Raw genomic sequence first — 21,691 nt, forward strand, 5'->3', positions numbered from 1 at the left:
GAACAATCGAAACTGAGGAGACTTGGAAAATGCTGAGGCCAAACTTTCAATATTGATTTATTGGGTCAGGAGAATGGAAGGTTGGGAAGATGCCGCGGCCTTTTGACTCCTTGGTTCTTTATTGCTCTGGTTTGATTCCTTCCTTCTGCCATTCCATGGCATAGTTTGAGAGCCAGAAGTAAGCAATCGAGCCATTTCATTACTTTTATTAAAAATAAAAAAAACCAAAAAAACAATAACAGTGCTTTCAAGACTTGGAGGCTCTTAGACTTGGTATGCTTTTGAAACATGTTTGTTTTGCTGGATTCTCAATGATGCAGAATTCTTACTGCATAAAAGCAAGAACCCAAACAGGCTTCTGCTCCCAACCCCCATGGCATTCAACTTATCTGTATTTTTTTGGAGGGAAAAACATTCATAAGACTGTGTTGATTCTGATTTTCACCAATCTCATAGACTATTAAAGATACCCTCCCCCCGTGGCACTTTTGTGGACTTAGTTTTTCATATATATATATATATATATGTATATATATGTGTATATATATATATATAATTATCATCGATGTTAAATTTTCTTGTTTTAGTAAGTGAATTTAATGAAGAATATTCAGTTCTGGGTGAAGTTGCAGAATTAAATTGGCTAGAGGGTTTATTTCTTTAAAACATAAACCCTTCTTTCCCAGCCCCCACAGCTTATCCTTATTGAAGAGGCAAGTCCAGGCTGGTTCTTGTCACTCATTTCTCTCTATCTCTCCACTTTCCTTAGTAAAGTGCTGTTTAATATCATTGATTTGACAATAGGAGGCGATGATTTAGAGGAAAGGATGTGGATTTGGAGTTGAAAGGTGTAAGTTAAGTTCTACACTGTACTTAGATGATTTTATGTCTTGAATAGTCTGAAGCTGGAATGTGAGAAACTCGCCAGTGAGAAGACAGAGATGCAGCGGCATTATGTCATGGTAAGAGAACTGTGTCAGAGATTCAAAGTGCTCATTAGCTTGGGATACCGAAAGCAAGGATATGTTTTAAATTGCTAGAGGCTGCAGGCTACATCACAGTGGCCCTGTCAGTGTTGTTGAGATTGTGGGTATGTGTCCATTAACAACCTGTAATTCCAGGTTGTTATAACTTGGATTTGACTACAAGCTTTGATTTAAATTTTCAAAAAGTTCTGTTGCATGGGGTATAATTTTCTGTGCTTTGTTTTTACAGATTGAAAAAAAATGGAAAAAGAAACTCGTTTATTTTTTGTTTAGTCACAAGCAAAATGTTTTGTTTGAGGTTGTCTTTGTTGTTTTATTGCTCTTGCTGCAGTTGTAAGCAGTTTTTCTATATGCTCTTAAAATTAAATGTGTTTTATGCCTTTTAATTAATGATTAGGATAGGATATGACACCAGACCCCCTTTCAGAAATTTTCCTATTTATCATGCTACTCTTGTTTATATTTTTGTGTGAATGCTTTCATTTTCTGTAGTGTTATTTTGGTTCTTAGGAGTACTGATTTGAGCTGCCAGATTTTCTGTACCATGGTTATACTTCCATTCAGAGAAATCAAATCTGTGTTTATAGAAGTATAATGAAGCGTATTTATGATTCAAAACTATATTCTGTGTTGAAAGAACTTGCAGGTTAACTCATTAATTTTCCATTAAGCTCTTGTGTTGCATGTGTGAGTAGTACACTAAAAACAAGAAACTGAACTGTGAGGTAGCATCAGACTTTTCAACAGTTCTTTGAAAACATCAGCATTTTGGGTGATATTTCCGCTTTGCTTAGGAATTAAGAGTCATGTGGAACCAAATGTTCATCAGACTTTTTAAATTCGTTCGCTTACGATGTGGGAAGAAATTTGTTTATGTTAAGAATGCTGAATTTTGACATTTTTATTAGTTTTGTAAGTGTTTCTCTTGGGGTGTGTCTTTAGTTTTTTAAAGTTAGCAACTGGGCAGCCTTTGTATTTATTGACTTAGATGTTGTGGATATTTTGGTTAAGGTTAGACCTTTGTGTTAGGTTTTGGTTTTTTTTTTTTTTTTTTTTTTTTTTTGGTGTACTTGGGCATTTTGAACAAACTGGAAACATTATTTGAAAGGTACAGATTTAATTACTTTTCCTTCTTTGACAGTATTATGAAATGTCCTATGGGTTGAACATAGAAATGCACAAGCAGGTAAGTTATTTCTTTATAATTATTTTAAGTGACAGTAATACTCATGCACTGTGAAAAAAGAAAATTGTAGTTTGTGATTTTTTTTTTATATTTGTTATGTATACCTGTATTTTAAAAGACTTAATAATTTACATTTTTATTCTTAAATCAGAATGCATATTAAACTTTCCTGCACTTTCAAAAGTAATATGCAAAACTTCAAGTGTGTATTTTCTTTTTGTAAAAAAAAAAATCAAAACTCTCTTATGAAAGAACTTTCCTTAAATATTAATAAATCAAATTGTAAATTGTGTGAAACCTTCATTGTATCACTATGAAAAAATAGAGAGAAAAGTGAGCTGGGAGGATCAAAATGAAATCTGCAGAGCTATAAAAGAAATAGATGTAAAATCCTTGTACTGGTCCCCAGAGACTACTTAGTTGGGTCTTAGTAGGAACTCTAGCTTCGACTTCCAAAATTTGTACAGAGTAAATGAACCTGATAGAAGGATGTGATTAATGTTAAGCCTTGGGTCTTGAAATCTAGCAATTAGTTTGCGGCTGGGGGGAAAGAAAGCATTGATAGTTATATATGACTACTACAGCTACCAGAGAGTTTTGTTTTGATTTTTTTCCTTCTTTCTTTTTTTTTTGGGGGGGGGGCAAGATGTCAAATGAAATGATCCGGTTTAAGTTCCCTAAATGGAAAAATAGCGTATGCATTTAGGTGTGTGCTCCTCCTGGGCAATGGCTGTGACAATTTCTCCAGGAAGCATTTCTTTGAAGTCATGTTCCTGAAGGACTACAGGTCTCAGCAGCCATTTCAGATAGATACATGTATATTTGCCTACTGAGAAAGAGGTGGTGGGCAACCTCCTGCTTTTCATGTCTTACTTCTTTGGGGGGTCAGGGTGTTGTGTGTACTTTCTAAGGTTAAAGGGTATGAGGTGAGGATGTCGTCAGGCTGTAAGAAATTTCCAAATAGTTTCTTGCCACATGGTCAGAATGTGCCCACATCAGTAGTTCATTAAAAGACAGCTCAGACAATAAAGGTTATCAGATAATATTTGGAAATACAAAGTTAAGAAAAATTACCACATTATCTACACTGAAGACTTTATTTCAAGCTTTTCTTACGCTGTCTACTATTTAGTTATGCCAGTGTGAACATTATATATGCTGTTTACTAATACATACGTGTTGTAGTTTGAATGGTACATATTTAAATTTTCATTTCAGCACCTGCCATTTCTGTTTAGCTTAGTCATACAAATATTGCTTAAGTAAAATGTATATAGCTTATAGGTGGACCTCCTCTAGCTCTGCCTCCCAGGAATACAATTACCTGCTTACATAGTCTGGTTCTTGTACATACTTTTTGCTTGGCTTTTTTTTTTTTTTTTTTTTTAATGCACCCTTTTAAAATTAGTCTCTTTAAAGAATGGACTAGATTAATGTCCCTTTTTATTTCTTCCTTTTCTGTACTTGCCTTGCCCTGACCACTTAGTTTGTGGATCTTGTGCCATGGACACCTATAAGTGTCTCATAGCTGTATGCATTTATTTTGGTATTGGGGTATATATGAGATCCTTTAATTTTACAGATTTTATATGACTATAAATTTTGTCATCTTGTCCAGCTGGCCTCAAATGCCATCCATTTAAAATCAAGAATAGCACACTTTGCCTTTTTCCCCCTCTTGCTTTTGAATTCAATCATATCAAGAATCCCGAGGGCAGTTTATCACATTATGAAATACAGACAGTCCTGCAAACCACCTACTTATTATATTTTCTTTTCTTTTTTCCCCTTAAGCACAGAGGCATATCTATCTTTATTTGTTTTCCTAGCCAGACAGCCTTAGTTTCTCTTAGCCTCTCTTCCAGATGCACTCACTGGATACCCTTGTAATGGAAAGCAGCAATAATGCAAGGAAGTTGCCCCGAGGCATAATTGGGCCTATTTCTCAAGATCGGTTTAGGCTTATTCACTTATTAGATTTGTGTCTCAAAGGATTCAAGAGTATGAGTCTCAGGAGGCCTCAGAAGTACCCTAGTAATTGGTGGCCCCAACATTTGAAACCTTTGTGTTTGGTGTTTTTTTTTTTTTTTTTTTTTTTTTTTTTTTTTTTTTTTTTGTAATATCCCACTGTTCTTGGCTGCAGCCATCCACACAGAGTATTTTTAGAGAGATTTTTCACAGGGACAGAAAATGAAGGTTTTGAAGGAGCCATGACTCTGACTTAGCAAATGGATAAAAGGATGTTAGTATGAAGCAATGGTAAACAGGGAGGGTCTGCTTTCCCCCATTTCTCTTTGGTGATGCTCATCATTAGTTGCCTTGGGTTGATTCTGATGGAGAACCATAAAATGAAACCTATGGGGAATTTGTCATTCTGAAATGAAAGCTAATGTAATTAGTACCAATTAAAGTACATTTAGTAAATTGGATTTAATCTTAATTAAGCCTGCGTAATGTTGCCAATTTTTAACAATTATGTTTGAGAACATAATTAATTTAAATTTTGGTAACTGAGTAAATAGCATTAGTCTGGTAAAATTAGTGGATTTTTTTTTTTTAAGGGGAACTCAGTGACATGACATGGAATTGGAGCATAAAATATGAACGTAATTTTTAGTAATCTTTAGTAGGATTGATGGAGCTGAACAGATGAATCTGGGGAAAAAAAAATTCGGAGAAGTTCAAGTGGAATGTTCTAGGCCACAGTGGGAATTAGTACTTTTCCATTTTCATCAGTTTTAGTGTGAAAATGGGAGTAATAATTAGGACCTGAGTTAGAAATGACCTGGAATTCATTGTGATGTCTTCAAAGGAGAGTTTTTAAAAATGAAAGAGTGTTGATTCCCTGAGGAGGATTTTCCTGTCTACAGGGTTTTGTTCTTGTTTTAAATGAGATAGTTGACCCATGCTTCTTGTTACTTTCTTCTGCTCCCTCATGTAGTGTGGCTGTGGTTGGGTCAGTGACCCGGGGCAGATGGGTTGGTCTGTGCAGTTGATACCACAGCTAGGTGATGCTGTTCGAGTCCTTTGCCTGCAACACTGTAATTGAAGAACTCCTTCCTAATGGAATCAGACTCTGGCTGTTGCCACTATGAAATGTGGATGTTGGATGTAGATTAGGAACCATTGATGTGTGAATTCAACCTGTAGAAATGAAATAGGTGAACATGCTGTGATGTGAAGAGGGGGGAAGAGAGTAACACGCAATTTCCTCATTGTTAGTGTTTTAAAATCTGAAGATCTATTCTGAAATTTATTTGCTTAGTACTTGAATTTTAAAAATCACCAGAAAATCTAAACGTGAAACTTGCACAATTATATGAAAATAGGTGTTTGTCATGTGTGCATATTCTTGTGTGTAATATTTTCCCTTAAAGCAACAGAATTCTTATTTCATTCTAAGTCATGCAAATTTCATTACAAGACTTGGGCCACAACCATTTGAGTGCTGCTAAAATATTAATTGAATTGAAATGAAAGGCCTTGCCAACTGATAGGATATCATAATCATAGCCTTTTTGGTCAATGGTAAATGATGATAAATGACATTAGGAACCTTTTAGCAAACTGTAATAACTTCAAGGAGGGAAGCAGTATGGATTTGCATTATATCTGATACCCTCTAGTACCAAGTGGATTGCCAATACTGCTTGTTTAGCATTTTCTAAGGGCAATAGGATATTGATTTCTGACTTACAAGGAACAGCTCTATTTTCACCATTGAAAAGTATTGCAGGTTGTTAAGAAGAAATTGACTTGAAGAGGCCGACTGCTGCCCATCATGGAGCAAATAAAGCAAAACTGCCGAAGCATGGTGGAGCAGCGAGACGGGCCCTCAGCAATTTGTTGCTATTAATTTACCATGCTCGACAGCAAATCAATCGGCATCTACTTCATCTGCTGGAGAAAATGCTGTCCAGGGCAGATAAAAGGCTCGGCATGGTACAGAGAATAGACTGGCTTGGCCAAAAGGAGGCTGCAGTTAATGTGTAAATAAGTGAAATCAAGGCCGCTGTTGCAGTGGAAGCAGTTGTTAATTAGATTGGTGCTTTTTAGTGAACTATTTTAGAAAGCAGCCTAGGATTTGGAGAAAAAGGAGAAATTTAGTGAGGTTGAAGTAATATATGATTGGCTTGACATTCCAGCCTTGAGTGTACTTGATTCTAGGATGCAGTCAATTTACTTGGGGACAGTGCTTGCAGTGGAAGTCATTTTGTTATTTAAAGTTCTGTTGAGAGCAGATTTCTCTTAAGATAACTTTGTGGGGGTTATTACCAATTTTCTTATACATCTTGTATATGTTTAGATTTGAAAGAAGGCCTGGAGAAGCAGGTGTCTGAGTATGTAGATAAAAGTCAAATTTTTAAATAGTGGATTTTTTTCAGAAACGAATATGGCTAAACTCTTGCATATTTGTAAAATGGAAGCATTATCAAAAGTGAGGTGTTTTATTTTAGAATAACTAATAAACCAATGAAAAATTTTGCTTACACAATTTTCTTGAGTTTTACGGCTGTTAAAGAATAATCTACTGCTGGGCCTGGTGGCACACACCTTTCATCCCAGCTTGTGGGAGGCAGAGGCTGGCATTCTTTAAATTAGAGGCCAATCTTCAAAGTGAGTTCCAGGACAGGGCTACATAGAGAAACCCTGTCTTGAAAAAACAATACAAACAACAAACAAAACAAACACAAAAAATTTATAATGTCTAAACAATGGTGGTTACTACTGGCCACTGGGCTGAGAAGTTTTGAAGAGGTACAGAGGTAAAATTCTGTTGCTTGTACATAAACTCCAGGAGGAAGGGAGAGAAAAGAATGGAAACTCATTATTATGTTCTTGTTCTCCATTGAGGTTTGAAGCAGCATTTTCTAATTTAAGATTACTGATCACTGATAGTATTCTGATTAATATTACCGGAATGGAGATTTTTGGTTGTGTTTTCTTTTTTACTTACCTCTTTCATTTGGATGTTTTGGGGTGGGAGCTATCTTTACTCTTATGTAGTAAATCTAAATGTGTGTAAATTTAAATTAAGATTCCCCACACCACCTCCAAAAAACAAACAACAAAAAACAAAACCTGCCAGAGGCATTGTGGCAGTTAATACTGCTTCTTGGTCATGACCCAGTGAGCCGATTTTTGCTCCGCAAGAGGATCCAGAAGGTGAAATTTAACCCCCTAGGGTGTGTAGGTATGTTAGGGGCCTAGTCTCTGAAGTCTTTGGGTTCCCCCTTTTTCCATTCTGTGTAAGGTTTTTAGTTTTGAGGTGCCATAGAAAACTACAGATTTTTTTTTTTCACCGTAAGTAGTGATTGTTGAGTGGAATGAAGAGTTTCCTTCCAGTGGAAGCGAACATTTATTATATATCTGGCATGTGCTTACCACAGATCTGGGCATACTGCCAAAATTCTTTAATTCTTATAAAGATCCCAAGAAAAGGATTATGTCTAATCAAAGGGTGATTAAACAGGGTCAGATCTGCACATGGTGATATAGTAATAGGTGGTAGGTTGGAATGGGTTGCCTGGGAGGCTGCCCTGTTAGGAAATGAATTGGCCATGAATTAGAGATTCAGCCCGACCTCATTGCTGGAACGGAGAAGCCCTTGGCTGGTAGAATAGTCTTCAGTTTTGCCCTTGAGCTCCTGACCTTTAGATTTCCACCCAGAACCCCTTGCAGAGTCTCTGCAGCTGCCCAGCATCCAAGGCTGGAACCATTCAGGATGGGCTCTGTTCTGGCTGCCTCAGTGGGTGGGAGGTCCTGGGTAGCTTTCTCTTGGTCTCCCACTTGTCAGCAAGGAAAGCTACTTAATGTTTCTTCCAAGGATGTTTTGTCTTCTCCCCTGGAGCCTGTTTCTTGTTTATTTAGGAAGGGTTCTTCTGTTTAATTTATCTTTTCCTGTGGCTTCTTAGAATGTCTGAGGACAAGAGGGGCTGTTTGTTAATCATCACCTTAGGGTTTTTGAAGGGGAAAGCTAGGAGGGGAAAATGTGATGTTTTGTGGCCTCTCTGTAGTTCAAAAGGAGGTGCTTAGATGCAGGAAATCGCACACAACTCAAACTTTTAAATGAAGGCAGATGCTTTGTTTTTCTTCTTGAGAGAATTTCTTTGTAGCATTCAAAGTCATATTTTTTACTCACTGCCCCTCATTCTCTACTTCCAGTTTGTTTAACTTATCATTTTGATTGACAAATTTGTATTTAGGCAGGGTAGCTATGAGCTGTGTTGGAGTAATGAGCTACACAAGAATGAACTGCATCTTAGATGCTTTCTTGGCCTTAGTCAAGGCTCATTGCTACATTTTTTTTTTCATTTACTGTGTCCTAGAATTGATCCTTTTTCTTTGTCCTATGGAATAGTTAAAGGAAGTTGGTAATTATATGTTAAACATGTGGAAGTTCTTTGTATTTGTTTTTAATAGGAAACTTTTATTGCATTTCGTACTTGATAGCCTGGGTTGTGACTTTGGGATGATAATGCTTTTGCTGGTTAGAGAGGGAAAAAAACGATTTCTAAAAGGCACCTTCCTTTATCATTCTTTTTAAAAAGTTCTACAGGCAGAGACACAAATATTTGTCAGTTTGAGGTCAGTCTCTTCTACATAGTGAATTCCAATCCAGACAGGGCAACTGTCTCAAAAAAAAAAAAAAAAAAAAAAAAAAAAAAAAAAAAGGCTGGAGAGATGGCCTAGTGGTTAATAGTGCATACTATTGCAGAGGATTGGAGTGATATGCCCAGCACCCATACTAAGCAACTCATAACTACCTGTAACTACAGCTCCAGGGACTCTCACCCCATCTTCTGGCCTCTGGTTATCTGCACTTACGTGTATGAATGTGCGTGCGCACAATTAAAAAAATACAGTAAAGAGAAACTATACTCCAGTTTGGTACTGGAGAGATGCTAGTGGTCTTATATAGACCAGGATATCATTTTTGCAAACAAGGCTGTTGGAGAGAAGCAGGAGACAGCACATTTAAGCATGGACACTGATTTATACCAATGATGACAGTTTGTAAGGTTTAGGACTTGTTCAAAGTTGGTACACTGAAGACAATTTATGAAATTATTAGACTAAGGGAAAGGCCTTAGAAGTCTTAGCCAAAGTGCAAGATTTTGACTTTGCCTTAGTAACAGTTGTCAGTGGGAGTTGCTTTCTGTCTGTAAAGAGGGATTTAGCTGGCCTTCATCACTGCAAAACTATATACCCTTTCTGTTATCCTGGAATTGACCCACAGCACTGATGCAAGGCTCTTGCTATTTCTATATCACAAAGCCAAGACTTACCTTTAGAGAACTGCAGTGTGTAACCTGTATTCCATCTAGGGGGACAGATGGGCAAAGTATAGATTTTCTTAGCTGGTTGGTCAAAGAAGCACAGGACACCCGTTAGGCACTCTATCCTCTGGGAGATGGGTTATTGTGTTATCTTTTGGGGATTTTTTTTTCTTATAAATACATATGGATTTGTTTTGTGTAAGGGCTTCAGCATCTCAGAAAAAAGGCATAACTTCTCTCCAACTAACATTCAGAGCTCTGCAGCTTCCTCCTCCTTAACTGCAGCCACCTAGGCAATCGAGAGGTTGGGAGGGAGATGGGCAGCGATTCTTTGACTTTGCTGCTAGTTTCTCTTCAGACAAGATCTCATTGTAGAGCCTTGACCAGACTTGAATTCTTAATCCCCCTGTCTCCGGGTTCTGAGTACTGAGATTACCGATGTGAGTCTCCACACCTGGTTTTATTCTTACTTTCCATCTCTATATTCTGCTTATAAAGGTCTGTGGGTTCTTTTGATAGTAGATCTTATAAAGGCCTGGGAACTCGACTAGAAAGAATTTTGAATCCTGTTGTATATTTTAAAACACCAGCACTGTGTAACACCTTTTTTTGCAGAGAGCTTAAGCATTTTACATGCTCCCGTAAAGCAGGTAGCAAGTTCGGATCTGTGTGTTTATTTAAATAGCTTCTGTCAGTAATGTGCCCTACGGATTGCCAAGCAGTGTTGTTCCTCTGGCCTCCTTAACAGATGACACTAAAGCTTAAGGGCTTAAGAGACTAGCCTCGTGTGACAGTTGGGAAGGATCAGCACATGGGTGGGGATACCAGAGTTCACAAAGGTCAGTGAATAGGCCTGAGGTCACATAGGAGAGCCAGTGGCTCAAGGGGAAATAGAAAGTTTCTTAACTTCCCTTTCTAGAGTTCTCACTATTGGCCCAACTGTTTTTAAGTAACAAATAATGTTGTGCTCTTTTCTATCAGGTTCTTTGCTTTCTGCAAGGAGAGAAGTAAGGCACTGAGGTATCAGCCTATGAGCATTACACTGTTACCTTTCATGAGAGATCTGATCTGCTTGCTTGTGCCTGGAGTTCAACTGTTCCCTTCCCTTCACCCTTCAGTGTCAGTGCCCCACCCAGAGGGAGTCTGGGATCAGCAAATTGAAATCTAAAGCTGAGATCCACTTTTAGCAAAGTGTTTAATCAACCTGGCTTCTCCCTCATTCCTGAAGCATGCCACACAAACAGGCTGTGCTAGACACACACTTGTTTATTACCCGTTCCCCCTTCCAGTCAGCATGTAAGCTCCACTTTTAGAATTGCTTTCTGCAGCATGCCTGACGTGAGTGTGCTGATGCTCAGGCGGTAGCTGGAGGAGAGAACACTTGCATTCGGGTAGTAGCTCAGCGCCTGTGTGCTTAGTATTTTCTCAGGGCATATTCGGGTTGCAGGATAGACAACCTGTACCAAACCTTTAAGTCTGGTGGTTCTTTTAGTGAAGTTTGTATAGGAAAGTGACGTGGAGAAAGAGGAAGTAAAAACAGCTGAACATGGGGTTCAGGAATGAGAACAGTTAAAGTAGAATATGTATTTTGGTGTGTTCAGTCCTTTAAAGTTGAAAATGGGAATCACTGCTAACTGAATTTAAAATTCACTTTGAAGACCTTTCTTACTAGTCAGTATATATTTGAGGAGTTCTACTATTAATAACTATATGTGGCTTGAATGTAAGAGGGGAGATATTGATCTTTACTGTGTGTATTTAGCTGACTTTCTCTCACATCTCCTAGTTCTGTTAGAGGGCTGCGGAAGTTTTGAGGTAATGATAGTTTAGGTAGTGAGATGGTATAGTATTGTTGAAAAAGTATAATTCTAATAGTAAGCAAGTTTCTATAGTTTATTGTGCAGGTGGTCGTTCTTCTTTTCTACTAACATTATGAAATTATAGAATTATTATTTACTTCAGCTTTTCAATATGTGATAAGGCAGAGATGTAGAGACTTTAGAGAACTGCAGTAGGATCTGCCAGCCATTTTGTTTCAGTTCTGGGGATGTAACTGGCCTTGCACATTGTAGGCAGGTCTAAGAAATGTATATTTGCTTATGTAGTACTTTATATTTTGCAAGATGCTTTTACCATCTCTCCTTTAGGCCTTAGTAATGTCAGAATTACCCTCATCCTGTCCATGAGTAAACTGAAATCCAGATGTTAGGTACAAAATTCCACAGTTAATTAGTAGATGATTTTGAGTGTTTTGATTCTCTTAGGGTTAGTGTCCAGGCTAAAGTAATGTTCATGTAGCCTTAGAACAGCTATTGTCAAATGTGTAGATTAAAATGTACGAGAACTGATTTAAAGTAGCCAGGTTTTATGTTTTTCCTTTGGCGTTTACTGTTTGAATTTCAAAATTGTATGAATTATAATGTGATTTGTAATAATTTCTTTCCAGGACAAGTGTGCAAAGGGGATATGTAGGAGTTTATTATCTGCTGTGTAACCAGCCCCTGGGATTACTTCCTAAAGTCATTGTAGATGAGGTTCTCTGGCTGAGGTTTTTCTCATGGCACTTGGGGGAAGGATGTGGCTGACAGTGAACCTGACAGTTCAGATCCTTGTAGCTTTTGTGACTTGTCCCACCAGAAGTCTTTACTTAGGGAAGGTTTGGATTAGTCATCTTGGTTAAGAATGAGTTTACCATTTTAAACAAGTAACTGATAAATAAATTAACAGAGAAATTTTAATTTTGGTTTTATGATTCAAAACAGTAGTGATCAGCTTCTTTCATGGACAATATAAAGTCCGAAAAAGGAAGAAAGTGTTTTACTTACTGCTGTGTCCCTGGCACCTAAAATAAAGCCTGGAACCCAGTAAAGGAAACAAATGAGTGTATGATGGAATAGCTAAGAGAATGGCTTAACTTTTTACATTTTTTTGTATATTCTGCATCATCCCTTATTCTGAATACCACATACCTCTCCATGCTTTCTTTGTTTCTGAGCTTCTGGGGAAAACTTTACTTTATAATGAGCAAAAAGGCAATCAGAGTTTGGAGTATGTTATCCTAATTCTTTCACAAGTCTCTGAGCATGGTGCTTGGTGACTTCTAAAATATAGGGTTGGATGTAGGAAGCTAGAAGTTAAACCCAGTATGCAAGGCTGACTGGGGTTCAGTTTTAACTACCACAAACAAAAATAAAAAGTAGACTTTATTTATTTTCCATTCATTCATTCATTCATTCATTCATTCATTCATTCATTCATTTATTTTTGTGGCAGGCTTTTTCTGGGTAGCTGTGGCTGTCCTGGACTTGCTTTGGAGACTAGGCTGGCCTTGAACTCACAGAGATCCACCTGCCTCTGCCTCCCTGAGTGCCAGGATTACAGGGATGTGCCACAACATCCAGCCTCTTATTAACTTTTTAAGTTTTAAAAATTAAATTTTATGTGGTGTTTCGGTTACGTGTGTGTCTGTGCACCAGGTGCATGCAGTGCCCATGGAAAGCTGGCAAAGGTGTCAGGTTGGAGGTACAGATGGTTGTTGAGCATCATGTGGGTGATAGGAATTGAATATGGTCCTCTAGAAGAGCAGCCAGCACTCTTAATTACGCAGCCATCTCTCCAGCTTCTAAATTATCTTTTAATTGTATGATGTTGTTTCAGAAAGTTAAGGTTTAAGAATGTTGTGTAAGAGGAAATACGATTGTTTCGTTTTTGTTTGCTTGTGCTTTTGGGTAGAAACTGGAAACGTTAGGACATTGTAGATAGTTCTGATAATTATTTTGTTGCCAGTGATTCATGGTCTAGGGCTATCTACTACGGTATGGACTATTTTTTTAAGCTTTGCTGAACAGTTATGGCCGCACATCATAGCAGTTCTTTTTCTAGGGAAAGAATTCTATATATACTGACTGTGTACAGTTAGATTTTCAGTGTGCATCATTGATCATAAGTCCAGGTTGACTGAGTACCTCATGGACACCAGGAAGCAGGAGTTGATTTTGATGTCTTAATTTAACTTCCCAATTTTTGAGGAAGGAGTCAAGGCATCTTTATTGTACTAGAAACCAAGATAATAAGGCATTTGCAGGTGGTAGGTTGCATGATTAATATTCAGGTCCAAGAAATTTTGGCTTCAGAGCTCACATTCTGAACCATTGGTAATGCCTGTGTCTTTGGTGAACCTTTCGATGTGGCAAGTTTTTGCTTTTTAAAATTCCTGGTAGACTGCTGTTGTGCTGTGTATACAACTAGTTTGAAAATTACAAGTGATAAAGAATCTGATCAAGATTTTTGTTGTTGTTGCAAACTAGTGTGCAATAAATTATTACTTATTGCAGATTCTATAGCTGATTGTTTGCTTGATGATCACAGGCTCTAGATAGCCTTACTTGTTTGAGATTGAGATTTGTAACAAAAGCATAGTACCTTCCTTTTTCTTTTAATCACATGAGAATGGCTAGATAACAGTAGAACTTTTGAATCCCTATCTGGAGTGGGGATAGGTGGGGGTCTTGGCACTGAAATGTTCAATTGTATGCTCCCTCCCACCCTGTCCTGGGAATACTTTGCTCTAGAAAGAAAATTGAAACTCAAGCAAAAGAAGTTCAGAAGCCTCTTGCTCCAGAGCAGAAGTCCCAAACCAGGGCTTTCCCCAGGAGACATTTGGTGGTATCTGTTGGTACTTGAGGTTGCCACAACTTAGGTTGTCCACTGGCTTCTAGTGCGGGTGCGGTGCACACGGCAGTCTCTACATCAAAGAGTATACACCCTAAAATTTCAGTAGTGTCAAGGTTAAGAAACAGCTCCAGAGAGTAATACTAAAGAAAGTAATAAAATCCTTTCAAGAGTAGAGGAGACCTTTTACTCTTCAGCTTCTTGTTGGATTCTTGATTTCTACCAGAACCACCCAGATGGTTGTTGTTATGCAAGACCGAATGTTTTTTTTCATTGACGATATTGGACGGGCACTTTTATATGAGGCTCTTAAAAGACACTAGAATTATTCTTAACCCTTTCCTAGAAATTTTCAGAAGGATTGACTTTTTCAGTCATCCCAGCATTCCCCCCTGGGACACCAGTCTGGGCGGTACCAAGATAAATATTGTAGATTGGGGCTAGTTGAGAATTCCATAGGTCCCTTTGCCTGATTTGCTCTAGCAGCAAAGGGATCAGGACACATCTTGCTGCAAATTAGCCCTTCTGTTCTTTCACATAGGTTCTGCTTAGGGCAAAGTCCATTGCAGTTGACTTTGTCTAGTTCTAATGAAATAAAGTAGATGTACCACAGTTTCTCTATCCATTCTTCAGTTGAGAGACATCTAGGTTGTTTCCAGTTTCTGGCTATTACAGCTAAAGCTGTGAACATTTTTGAACAAATGCCCTTGTTGTGTGGTGGAACAACTTTCGGATATATGCCCAGGAGTGGGATAGCTGGGTCTTGAGGTATGGCTACTCCCAGTTTTCTGAGAAAGTGCCAGATTGATTTCCAGAGTGTTTGTACAGGTTTGCACTCCCACCAGCAATGGAGGAGTGTACCTTTTTTCCACATCCTCACCAGCATGTTTGTCACTTGAGTTTTTGCTTTTAGCCGTTCTGACAGGTATAGGATGGAATGTCAGAGTTGTTTTAATTTGCATTTCCCTGATGACTGAGGACTTTGAGCTTTTCTTTAAGTGCTTCTCTGCCATTCCATATTGCTCTTTTGGAAATTCTCTGTTTAGCTCTGTGCCCCATTTTTTAATTGGGTTTTTTGGTTTGTTGGTGTTTAATTTCTTGAGTTCTTTATTAACCCTTTGTCATATGTAGGATTGGTGAAGATCTTTTCCAATCTATAGATTAACGTTTTGTTCCATTTATAGTGTCCTTTGCTTTACATAAGCTTTTCAGTTTCAAGAGGTCTCATTTGTTAATTGTAGATCTTAGAGCCTGAGCTGTTGGTGTTCTGTTCAGGAATACTACTCAGCCATTAAGAACGAGGAAATAATGAAATTTGCAGGGAAATGGATGGAACTAGAAATGATCATCTTGAGTGAGGTAACAAAGACCCAGAAAGACACACATGGTGTATACTCACTTAAAAGGGGATTTTAGTTGTATAGTACAGGATAGACATACTACAATGTATAGAACCCAAGAAGATAAGTCCGATAGACAGCTTAGGCTTCATGTCTGTCCACTAATTAGGGGAGTGGGGCATATCTCTGACACAGACTATGTTGCCTGCTTTTTGATCACTTCCTCCTGATGGAACTTCCCTTTGGGACCACAGGGGAGGTGGATGAGCTCAGTCTTCATGTGAATACATGAGCTGAGGTGTCTTGGTTAGGGGGCTCTCCTATTCTTCAGAATAGGGGAGAGGGATGCAGGAGGGAGAGTGGGACTGGGAGGAGGAGAGGGAGGAACCTGTGCTCGAGATATAAATTGAATTAAAAAATGGGGAAAAAAGAATTATTGTAAAAAATAGAGTTACAGAAAAAGAAATAAAGTGGAATCCTGAGTTTTCTAAGTATTTAAGTCTAAAACATGGTGAATATAAATTTAACACAAAGTAGTTATCTGAAAGGAGGGAGCCTCAATTGAGAAAATGCTTCCGTAAGACCTGGCTATAAGGCATTTCCTTTTAGTGATTGATGAGAGAAGGCCCAGTCCATTGTGGTAGTGCCATTCATAGGCTGGTAGTCCTGGCTTCTAGAAGAAATTATGATGAGCAGCACTCTTCCATGGCCTCTGCATCAGCTCCTACCTCCAGTTCCTGCCCTACTTGAGTTTCTGCCCTCACTGCTTTGATGGAACTGCTGTGTGGACCTGTGAGTGAAATAAATCCTTTCCTCTCCAAGTTGCTTTTGGTCATACTGTTTCACTAGGGCAGTAGTCACTGTAACTAAGACACATAATCAGTGAGCTTGTGAGCTTTTTGTTTGTTTGTTTGGTTTTGAGACAGTGTTTCTCTCTTACGTAGCAATGGCTGTCCTCCAACTTTGTAAATCAGGCTGTCCTCCAATCAGAGATCCTCCTGCCTCTGCCTCCACAGTGCCAGGATTAAAGGTGTGTGCCACCACTGCCTGTCAACCTCCAGAGTTTTATTTACCTTTTTTTTTTCCTTCCTGTATTGTGCTGTGAATGTGGTAGACTTGAAAGCTTGACTTGAATATGTTTGGAGTGTGATTTTTTAAGCATGTCTACCTTGATTAACAGAAAACAAAACAAAAACCAAAACCCTAAAAAAGACACTTAAACTAAAATGGCCAGTAAAATGTAACAATTTCACAGCTACTCTATTGTTTTAACTTTTCTTTTTTTTGGGGGGGGAGGGGGGAGAGGGTGCTTATTTAGGGTTTTTGATGGAGAAATTATGCTCTAAGAATTCCAAAATACCTCAAGTAAAAAGGCTCGTTTAGGTTGTGGAGTATAGAGTGAACACTGCAGCTCTAGCAGGAGGGCTAAATTTGGAAGTGGCTAGGTTGGTTATAGTACATTTCGGTACAAAACCTTTATTTGCAAATGTGTGATACAGCTTGTCTGGTAAGGTTCTGCTTTAACCAGATAAAACTGAAATGAATAGAACTTTTTATACTTCAAGCAAGAGCTTGAAGGCTGTTTTAGTTGAGGATGTGATTGGTAAGATAATGTACATCCCTGCCTTCAAGGTACACTTCTAAATCCTTTGCTTTCTTTGGTATTTGACATTTCATACTTTTGTTGCTTTCTTCCTGCTTATTTGAGGCTCACTACCACTTTACATGTGAGTGTGCACATCCTCCTCCTAACTTCAAACCATCTCTTGACTACTTAAAATACATAATACAATGCCAGGGCTGTGTCAGTATTTGCTATATTGTACTTAGGGAGTACTCTGAAACCATCTTTATAAGTTGACATAGTTAGCTTCTTTCCTTTTTTTTGTTTTTGTTTTTTGATACAGGGTTTCTCTTTGTAGCCTTGGCTGTCCTGGCTTTGTAGACCCTGCTGGCCTCAAACTCACAGAGATCTGTCTGCTGCCTCCCCAAGTGCTGGGATTACTGACTTGTGAAGTCTTTAGCAAATATGAAGCTGAATTTAAATTTGCTTGAAGAACTATGTTTCAAAAAAAAAAAAAACAAAACCCAATTACTTCTGTTTTTTCATTATGTTTCTGAAGCGCTAAACAGGAATTATAATAGATTGCTTATTAAATGAATTATTTATGTGTGTTTAATATCTCCCCCAATGTGGTGCATATGTTATGGTACCCTTTTAGATATTTCTCAAGCTTCTGTAGTTGAGTGAGAATAGCAGTTATAGTAAGAAAAGTTGAGTATCCATGGAATTAGGAAGCCCATAGAGAACATTTTGGTAAACCAAAATATTGCTAGGTGGCATGAAGCCACAGATCTGGTCTGAAGAGGGGTGTGGTGTGGTTTTACTGCTCTGTCATGCAGCCTGTTGTAACCATCAGAAACATACATTGCTTTTTGGGATGTGAGATGCTTTCTTCAAATCTGACCACAGCTTTAAATTTCCTATCACGGACCCACATAGGTAGTGTTAATTTTGGGCCATTTGAATGTAATGGCATGATCATCAACAAAAGAATCAACAGTGGTGTGCGTATCATGGGGTCTGTGCTTCTGGATGCTTTCTCCAAAGTTTCTTTTCAGTTTAAGTTAGATTGAGCTCTTTAAAGATAGGGTTTATTACATGCTTTGTTTTAAAGATAGGGCTTAGATGCATTGTTTTTGCTATAGAAAGAAACATTAAAGGAAATTAAATATTCACAGAATTTCAGCAAGCTAAAGGAGTTACAGTGGACTAGGCAAAGGCTCAAGATGGGGACTACATTGTCTCCCTCTGTCCACTGTCTCTCAGTGAATACACCAGTCAGGTTTCATGGTGAATACCTGAAAATAAGTACTGGGTGTGTGTGCTTTTATTTCACTTTAAAGTGTCAGAAATATATATGATGGGTAACTTGATAAAGATTTGAGAAAAGACTTGTCTGTACTGATTATGCACAGATAGCTTTATCTTTTCACTGTTCCCTAAACAATGAAGTAATAATTACTACTCACAGTACTTACATTGCATTAGCTACTTTAAGTGTTCAAGAGATGAATTAAGAGTATACAGGAGTTGTGCGTAGCTGCCGTATAAGTACTGGACCTTTTTGTATAAGGGACTTGACAAACCTGTGACTGTTGGTACCTACAAGTACTAGAGGCACCTCACCGTAGACAGGTACATTAGAGGTCCTAGAGACAGTTTTCTGTGGGTAGAACAGGTTCTCAACCTGTGGGTCACATATTAGATACATTAGGATTCATAGCAGTATTAAAATTACAGTTATGAAGTAGCAAAATAATTTTATGGTTGAGGGTCAGCACAATATGAAGAACTGTATTAAAGGCTCGCAGCATTAGGAAGATTGAGAACTGCTCCAGGCCTTCACTTACTTAGTTCCTAAGTAGTGTTACAGCTGTGGACAGTTAGCTTTTCATAGGCCAGGAAGAAAGGTAAGAAATGTTTTATTTCTTAGGGCTGTGTTGGAGCAGCATGCTGCCTTGGAGAAACATAAAATAAAACTTAAGACAAAAGAAGGCAGAATTTGGGATTTAGTACTGTTAATTGTGGAATAGAGTTACCCAGAGCAAGATCCATGGACTGGGGCAGCTCTGTGAAACTTGGGTAAAGAGATAAGGAATTTGTGTTGGAATATAAATTAACATGTGTCTTCTTTTGTGGACAGTCTTATTCTTTAAAACAGGAAACAAAACCCCACCCATATGAACTAAATAGTAATTAATTTACATCCTGGCCAAACGCCCTTTCCTGTCTTGCTAATTGGTGATTATCTGGGGGTGGACAACTTTTAGAGTATGTTGTCAATCTAAGGATTCATCAAGGTTATCTATAAGGTGAATGTCTTAAGTGTAGGCTGAGATTGAACTTCATAAAATAAAATGATTTATTTATTTTCTGTAAAGTGTGATCTTAAATACATACAAAAGCAAGTTAAGTTAAAGGTCTGATCAAGCTCTAGGTGGCATGTACATGACAGCATGGTTAAGATATTTGACAGGTTCACAAGTTGGCAGCTCTGGGCATTGCAGGTTGTGCTTCTGTGAATGTAAAACTTGTATAAATTCTTCTAAATACTTGTAAATTCTTTCAGAGAGTTCTTCTTTCCCTCACTTTTTACCATCTACTCAATGAAAAGAACATTTTTATAAATCTCACATAACTTTTATTCTGTAGTCTTAAATTTTAGGACCATGTCATCATCAAAGAAGCTTTAAAATCAATCTCAACTGTTCCTCTTGTACCTGGAAGCTGCTGCTACTCCTTACTACCATGTATAAGTTTTTACTGCACCCAGGGCAAGTATCTGTTTACTGAGAAAACAGAAGAGAGATCCCTTGTCAGTAGCAGAACGTAAATACTAAGAATGTCTTTTCTGGGTCATAGTACACCAAAGTGGAGAGGCAGCATATTTTCAGGAAGCACTGTCTGTCCTTTGTTACTGTACAGTGAGTCTGATGTCTCCTACCTTAGAGCTTTCTTTGGCCTCCTCATGAGCACCACAGCCTTTCCCTTGTGTAGTGTAAATTAGTGATGGATACTTTCTTAATTGAGAGATAGCAAGAGCCCAGAGCTTCAATCAATACCTAACAATGCAGCCATTCAATTTGTTGTACTATCTAATCTCAGTTTTGTTCTAAAGCAACTATTTACCTTAAAGGATTTTATTCATGCACCAGTTCGAATGAGTACTTCTGCCATCCATATCTGGGGCAGCTCTTCTCATTTCAAGGTTGTGGAAATGGAGTTTGGAATCAATTGGGAGTTTGCTTAGTCATGGCTCAACTAAATTACTAATTAGAAAATCACCTGCAGATCTGGGAATTCTTAGTTGATGATTTATATCTGCTGTGTTTTCAGTTTTTCAGAACGTTTATAGTCACTTGAGGCTGAGTTGTTGCCACCCCTTCTTATAACTGTTCTCCAAAACAAACCTTGACACAAACCTTAGATTTCCCTACCTTGATGTGTATCTGGACATTGACTTTCTTTTCTGTGTCATAGGCTCCTTCTCTTGTCTAAATTCAGTTCAGCCACATGATACCATGCAATGTGTCTCCTTGCTTTACTGTCACTCTGGTTATCATTATTGTCTAGTAGATATTTGTTCTAGAGACTATCCTGGCTTCTTGGCTGTCTTTTTGCTGGTAACCTTTGCTGTCTCTGTATTTCTGTTTACTGGTTTATGTTTAGGGGCAGTGAAAATCTGCCTGTATTCTCAGTGTGGTCTGTTCTCTTGTGGCTGCTTTGTCTCATTCACTGTTAAGTGGATGAGCTTTGCCTTTCTTTTGTTCTCTCTCCTTGAGTGTCTCATAGATAGTTAAGCTCAACATGCTTCCAAATGTTATCTTCCCCCACCAGCCTGCTTGAGGTTCATTGAGCCTATGTAAGGAAGTCAACTAACCAGTCTACCCAGTTTCTCCAGGTAGGAAGTCCTCATGGGAGGACAAGATCTCTGTGCTTCCTTCTTATTCATTTAGCCACACCAGGAATCCAGGCCACAGGTTTTCTAGAATCTGTCCCGGCTATTCCTGCTTGCTTTTTTTTTTCCCTTGGCTATTTTTTCTGATTATGATGATTTCTTTAACACTTTACTGTTCTTATCTTAAATTGCTCTGAGCATTAAGTGATACAGCCTACACAAAATAGGCTCACCTTGATTATTAGGATGGTTGGTATGACCCGATACAGCACTCTTTGCCACCATATTTAGTATCACTCGCTGTGAATAAGGTAGTGTCTTAAGTAGTCTCACCTGGTGGGAACAGTCCTGGCCACTAGGCTCTCAGAACCACTTCTCTAGCCACTTCTGCTGCCACTGCGTTTCCTGTGCTGTGAATGCCCCACGTTGGTGTGGCACATACCCCTTTTTAGAACGGTCTTTTCTTATCCTGCCTTTCTGTCTTTATCTTTCAGGCTCCCTTTATCCTGGTCTCTCAGGATAACATTCTTGCCTCAATGATTGAGAAATACTATCCATCTCATTTAATATATTATAGGCTTTGTAAGTCCCATCAGTTCTTCCACTGTTTTAAATGTGACACGGAACCTGGCATAATAGTAAATTATTAAAGACTGAATGCTTACTGTGTCTCATGTAAGGGATTTTCCCCACTAACCTTAACCCTTTTACCCAAAATGGGAGATTGAATTTGTATGGATCTTACCAATGAACTATATAACCGAAG

The 21,691-nt window shown here is 38.3% G+C and overlaps 1 protein-coding gene across 5 annotated transcripts in view; it reads left to right on the forward strand.

Annotated features, from left to right (window-relative positions):
* Positions 1–898: 898 nt before the first annotated feature.
* The window catches only part of Tle4 (TLE family member 4, transcriptional corepressor), a gene marked incomplete at its 5' end in the record, with an annotated part of 126,135 nt that continues 105,342 nt past the window's right edge, over positions 899–21,691 (forward strand). For all 5 annotated transcript variants that reach the window (XM_055613768.1, XM_055613770.1, XM_055613769.1 and 2 more), the window contains 2 exon segments: positions 899–962; positions 2,128–2,172. In XM_055613768.1, the coding sequence (XP_055469743.1) occupies positions 899–962; positions 2,128–2,172 (109 nt within the window).

The sequence above is a fragment of the Psammomys obesus genome, unplaced genomic scaffold, assembly GCF_907164565.1.
Source record: "Psammomys obesus unplaced genomic scaffold, mPsaObe1.curated_primary_1811, whole genome shotgun sequence".
In the NCBI taxonomy this organism is placed as follows: Eukaryota; Metazoa; Chordata; class Mammalia; order Rodentia; family Muridae; genus Psammomys; species Psammomys obesus.